This window comes from Cupressus sempervirens, chromosome 11, assembly GCF_028749045.1.
Source record: "Cupressus sempervirens isolate cs-2001-9-10 chromosome 11, ASM2874904v1, whole genome shotgun sequence".
NCBI classification, from domain to species: domain Eukaryota; kingdom Viridiplantae; phylum Streptophyta; class Pinopsida; order Cupressales; family Cupressaceae; genus Cupressus; species Cupressus sempervirens.
Genome location: NC_143128.1, coordinates 813,046,876 through 813,052,875, shown reverse-complemented (window position 1 = coordinate 813,052,875; position 6,000 = coordinate 813,046,876). Strand labels below are relative to the sequence as shown.

At 36.4% G+C, this 6,000-nt stretch overlaps 1 protein-coding gene across 1 annotated transcript in view; it reads right to left on the bottom strand.

Moving 5' to 3' along the window:
- Nucleotides 1–303: 303 nt before the first annotated feature.
- LOC149532045 (BTB/POZ domain-containing protein) overlaps nt 304–6,000 on the bottom strand; it is a 151,718-nt gene continuing 146,021 nt past the window's right edge. The window contains exons 8-12 of the mRNA XM_089811644.1: nt 1,883–1,967; nt 1,441–1,492; nt 1,282–1,331; nt 962–1,009; nt 304–843 (exon numbers count right to left, since the gene is read on the bottom strand). Of these exons, the coding sequence (XP_089667770.1) occupies nt 667–843; nt 962–1,009; nt 1,282–1,331; nt 1,441–1,492; nt 1,883–1,967 (412 nt within the window). The 3' untranslated portion in view covers nt 304–666. The remainder of the gene's footprint in view (nt 844–961; nt 1,010–1,281; nt 1,332–1,440; nt 1,493–1,882; nt 1,968–6,000) is intronic.

Genomic DNA, 6,000 nt, shown 5'->3' with positions numbered 1-6,000 from the left:
ACAGCATGTTTCAACTTGGTATGACAAACAATTGGATGATTAACTACAAGATTAATTAAAATATTATTTTAGGCAGTGCATATCATGTAACCACATTATTTTCCTTTTAACAAACTATATAATCATTGTGTAGTCAATCAAAGATTGGCATGTACAACTTCAAGTAATATTCTTTCTAATCACTAGGCTTGACCACACAATATTAACCATAAAACTCATAGATGAAAATAAAGTTCGCAACAATTCTGAATGAAATAGTCAAGAATAACTGTCCATGGTATCATAACAGAAAAACATAGAGGGTTTCGTATATTTAATTTTATTTTTATTATATCACTAAAGTAATAACACTTTGTAGCATACTGCTAATACCCTATTATGGTACATCACAATATTCCCTTGACAGTCAATTCTCATTTTTAACATTGAAACCCTCTGATTAAAGGATAAATATTTGCCATGACTGAAATCTTATTATCAGAGTAATGTCAGTAGTTCACAGAAGGTTTCTTTCAGTAACATCTAGATTACCTAGCTCCCAAGGGAACAGGGATGCAGACTTCTTTATATTTAAACCTCTATGCACGGTTTTATGCAGAAATTATACATGAATAGATGAATAGGAAAAAGACTTCCTTTGATACAATTAAAACTGTATGTATGTAGCTATACAATTTGTATAACAGCGGCCACACGCAAAGATCCACCTTGTAGAAGGTCAGGAAGATCATCAAATAGAAAAGCTGTCCTCCAGCCCCACCCTTTAGGTGCTTTAGGTAGCAAGGTTCCTGCTTGTGTAAGACTGCCAAAAGTCATCACTTGTCGCTTTGAAGGACAAATCAACTGCTCACAATACCACCAATAACCATTCATCAGCATTCATCACCAGTATTTAAGATAACTTGCATGCTTCTGATAAAATGGACTTCAACCTGAAACATAATGATTTTGTAGATCTTACCTGATATCGGACAGTTAGTTTTTCTCTAGTGTCTGTGTATAAATGCACCTGTACCAGTAAACTTAATTATAAAATATTTAATGTAAAATAACAGCCCTGGCTCAGCTTTCCTCTGCAATGGAAGTATTTTCTACCATTTGGACCTATAAATAAAGTATTCTAATAGACACTGCGCAAGAAACAAACTGGGCTGATGGTAGGAAAATAACAAAATCAAAATTTGACATTCACTGTTTGGAATCTTTTGTAGAAAATATATAGGAAAGTAGATACTAGATCCTATAGAGGCTGTAAATAACGTATCTTGAATGACAACTTGCCTTCTGTTGCAGATCCATGATCTCTGCTTTGCGACGGTGCAGAAATAATCCTGACAAATCAAAGTTCCATGATTATCATCAGACTCCTAAGTGGAATATAAGGATTGTGTACTCCAAAAAATAACTTATCGGAATCAAAAGAAAACAAAATATAATTACCAAGTGTGCGACGGCCTTGAGGATCTTCATCCTTAAAAGCCTGTACACTAACCTGTCAACATCCCAAAAAGAGGAACAGAATTGAAGTGAACACTAGCACCAGAAATGAAAAAACACTATGCATGCCGCTAATTGATTGGTGGAAACATTTCTTGCATTATAGGCCTGCTTTCCTAACTGTTTAAAAACTATTCTGAGTTTGGGCTTCTCCAATCCATTTCTGGAATGATATGGTTCAACAAAGTGAAAAATCAAGTATGAAGAATGTACGGCCATAAGTCTTTAATGGCATTTTCCTCAGGTTTATTGTACCTGAAACGAACTCACTATTTTGCCTCTCCAAAATAAAAGGATTTAATTGATGTTTATGATTTCCCTTAAATATAAGATGGATAATTTTGGGAATTCCCTGATTGAGAAGAAACATAAAAACATTTTGTACCTTCCATAGAGATCCTGCATAGAAAACTTCAGGTGAATGCTTTGCTGAACTATCACCTAGCATATGAACATCTTCAAATTCCACCCTACAAATGGTAAGATCATCAAAAGCACGTAAATATTGAAATTTGGAAAATGAAATCCTAAATTTTTTAGTACTTCATCAAGCAGACCATCAAGTGGCTATAAAGATAATGCATACGTGAGTCACTACTGAAATCCCACAGCAAAGAAATTGCTTTTTAAAAACTGTGAAATTGTGATTCTTAAATTTGGGCAATGCACTGATACAAAGGATTACACAAGTAACCTTATTATATGTTTGGTCTGAATCCAAAAGACACAACTTTTGAACCTTCTTTGAGAACCGAAAGAAAGGAGGAGATTATTTAATGTTTCTGGCTGTGTGCAGAAATGGGGTTTCTTTGGAAACTGAGAGAGCAGTACAAATGTTATGAATGTATGTGACTTCACAAACAGTACCAATCATTTGGTTTGGGTACATGATGCTTTCCAAAGGGAGAGGACATCACTAGGTTGGTATCCACAGCTAATTCAGCCTCAATCATGTACATATTCAGGTTAGGTAAAGGTACATATCCGTTTTTACATGCATACTCCCCCACCTCCATTGCTCTTATCCGTACACTTCTCTCTTACTCTACTGATATTCATACACTAAAGGAAAATGCCTACTGATCAAACAAAATTTGGGCATCATTTTTAGAATAGCAAGCTATTTGATGGTGCAACTGTTTACTGAGCAATAGTTAGACACAAAAGGAATATCTTTTAAAAAATCATTTAAGAATTGAAATGAAAAGAATAAAGTGCAATGTTGCCTCCAATGTGTTGGCCTGATTTTTCACCCAACCAAAAAAAAATTTGAAATATCTTGTGAAAATCAGGAAGAGAGTATGTTTTTGCTGCTTAGGATTTCTGAAAATGTGTCTTTCCTCATAAAAACCCTAAAAAATAGTCATGTCATATATTCTGATAAAATTATCCATGAAATGACATGCAAGTGCAAAATAGGGATACATCTAAACCATGGTTATTCGTTTAATTTTTCATATACCTAGGTTCCTTGGCTATTATTTTTCATATTAAAATGGTCGCACCTCTATAATGTTTTAAGTTGCAATGTTACGATGTTGTGAAGCTGCTTTGGTTGCAACGTCGCCCCATTTTGATTTCTAACTGTTTTAGCAGCTGCGAAGATGTGAAGTGGTCAGTCAAATGGTCATCACACCCTCGCAAGTGTTAATGATAACTATAGGGTCAAGGTTCCGAAGGCACGAAAGTGTGACACATGGCGAGGCCCTGCTGACAAGGATCAAATGGCCATAATCGTGTTTCAGGCCTAAGTGTAAAGGGACAAAAGAGTTTTGGAGAAAGTCTCCGGAATGATGACACTTGTCCCTGTGGGTCCCCTTTTGGTTTCCAAGCAATTTAATACAATGCATTTTCCGAACCGTTAGATTTTGAAAGCTCAATGATCGTCGTATTCTCGCTTTATAAAGTTGCACAAAGGATAGTCAAAGCGAAAATACGAGCGCTCGACACATGTATCAGTGGACCCAAAGTAAAGGAGGCAGCAAAAGTTAAGTTTTAAGGATATCGCATCATCGCAAATGGTTAGGACTTAGGAGTAACCCAAGGTTATGGTTGCAAAGCAGCGAAATGCCCTGATCACATTTTAGCGGGGTTAAGTGTTGAGTTAGAAATTCAAGTTGCACAAAGTCCCAGGGTTAAGCTAGGAGCAACGATTTCAAGTTGTGAAACTACAAGAAGTGTCTGACAATCAAAAGGAAATGGTCTTCGCACCGTCGCAAGGGTTTGAACTGAAGAAAAAGTTAAGTTGCGAATGTGCAAAAATTAACCAAGACAATTAAGGTCTAAGCAGTCACAAAGAGTTAAGCCTAACCTGAGATTAGAGCTGCGAAGTGGCGAAATGCTTTGATTGCATCTTCGTGGGGTTAAAGTTGTGGTTAAGATATGAAGTTGCGACACTGTGAACAAAGAAAATGTAAGGCTAAAGCGGCTAGCGCAACATCGCAGGGTTTCATCTACAGTTAAGGTCTTTGGTTGAGAAGCTACAAAGAGAGGTGTCGGTTAGTTAGAATAGTAATCGCAACATCGCACAATTAATGCAAACCTTATGTCTAGCTATCGTGAAGAAGCGACAAGGTAATTGTTCGAGCTATCACTGCTTCACAAGTATAAGAAGTCTTAAGTTCTAAACCGCCGCAAAGATGCGAAGCAGTAAAACTGATAGTAATTGCTCGGTCACAACAGTTAGTAAATCAAAGTGATAGACAGTTGCGAGGTTGCAATAAAGGCTTAAATCAAGAGATCGCAGTTTCGCAAGCCCATGCAGTCAATGAAGAAAAGTGGTAGCGAAGTTGCAAAACAACTTAAGGTAACCCATTTCACATGTTCATAGAAAGGACAACCGTTGCGAAGCAGCAATAAAGAGGTCATCGCAAGATCGCATGGATTAATAAATTGAAATTGTGACCAGCTGCGAAGCAGTGATAAATGTTAGATTGAAGGTGTTTGCAATATTGCAGATCAACATGGTCAACAAGGAAATACAATTGCGAGGTGGCGAATAAAAAAAATTGCAGCATCGTAGGCATATTATCACAGTTTGGTTTCAAGATCACGTTTGCAAGAAGGTGACGAGTCCAACCTATCAAATAGTGACATGTGGCTCTCATTGGGCTGTCAGTTGGAGATTTGACTGAGGTGGTAGAAAACACTAGTTTTATTTACTCAGACTGTAGAGCTAGAGCAAGAGCAAGACAAAGCACTAGTGATGAACATTGATGCTTAATCTATACAACAATGATGGTTATCCGATTTTCAGGTAGAGTAAGGCAGAGTTTCGCAACTTTGTGTTTCATTGATGGTGAATGATTTTTGATCATTTGCAACTACTTCTTGGTGTTTCACATGCCTAATAAATGCAAAATAAGTCTTTCTGGGACCATGGTTATCCATCTACTCTTTAGAGCATTCATATCTGTTTCCTTCTATCACTTCTAGGGTGGATTTGCGTGCAACAAATCTGATTTTCTTTCTAAGAAGGTTTTCCATCATTCTGATGAGATATTTTGCAAGTTTGTTGTGCCATAATGATGAGATTTGATTTTCGGTTGAGGAGAAAAGAGATAAGTTCTACAATAGCAGGTGGGAGAGTTTCAAGTGGACACATGGCAGCAAGAAATCTGATCTGGGAATTATTTATTCTCTTTTTCTCTCATTTTGTAAGGGTTCTGGTTTTACTACTGTGATACCACAAGGTTGGTTCCATTTTTTATTACTGTGATACCACAAGGTTGGTTCCAGTTTTAAGAACTATGATACCACCTTTTTCAACGTTTTTCTCTGTTATGAACAACATTGTAATTTCTTTTGAGCATTGAGATAATGTAGTCATTTGTTGTGTATTTTCTGAGTTTTTGCATACATTTGATGTATTGGTTTCAAGGAAATGAATACAAAGCTTTGTTGAAAGTTTCAATCTAAACCTTGTCTCCTCTTTATGGTTTGTAATTTTCTGTGATATATGTACAAGGTGCATATTGTCCAGTTGCAGCTTGGCTTTAAAGTTGTATGTCATTGTGTATTTTGCTGTTGAGTCAAGGACTTGAGTAAATTGCTTGATATACATTGACAGAATTGCAAGGAGCATGGGAGGATTTGATAAGTATGAGTTTTATTTTGAAGATAGATGTTTGTTTGCAAGGTGAATGGATAGATCTGATATCTGGGTATATATCCTGGATATCCTTGTGTATGTTCTGACTTATTTAATGCCCAATGGATAAGGGACTGATCAGCTTAGAAATTGCATATTTATTGTTGTTGCATATGTGGGTTATGTTGATAATCAACACATTAATCAAAGTCTTTTCCCTTTTATGTTGAAGAGCTGAAAGGATTTACCCTCACTTGGTTTATCAAGTTCATGAGTCATGTTATTATCTATTTCATGTCCATAGTGTTTGCATAAGCACTAGAAGAATTGGGGTTTCAATCTCCTTTATCTAGATTTAGTTGTATGCTTTGAAATTGGTACCATATGAACGAATCTGAAGTTCACCCGCCTAG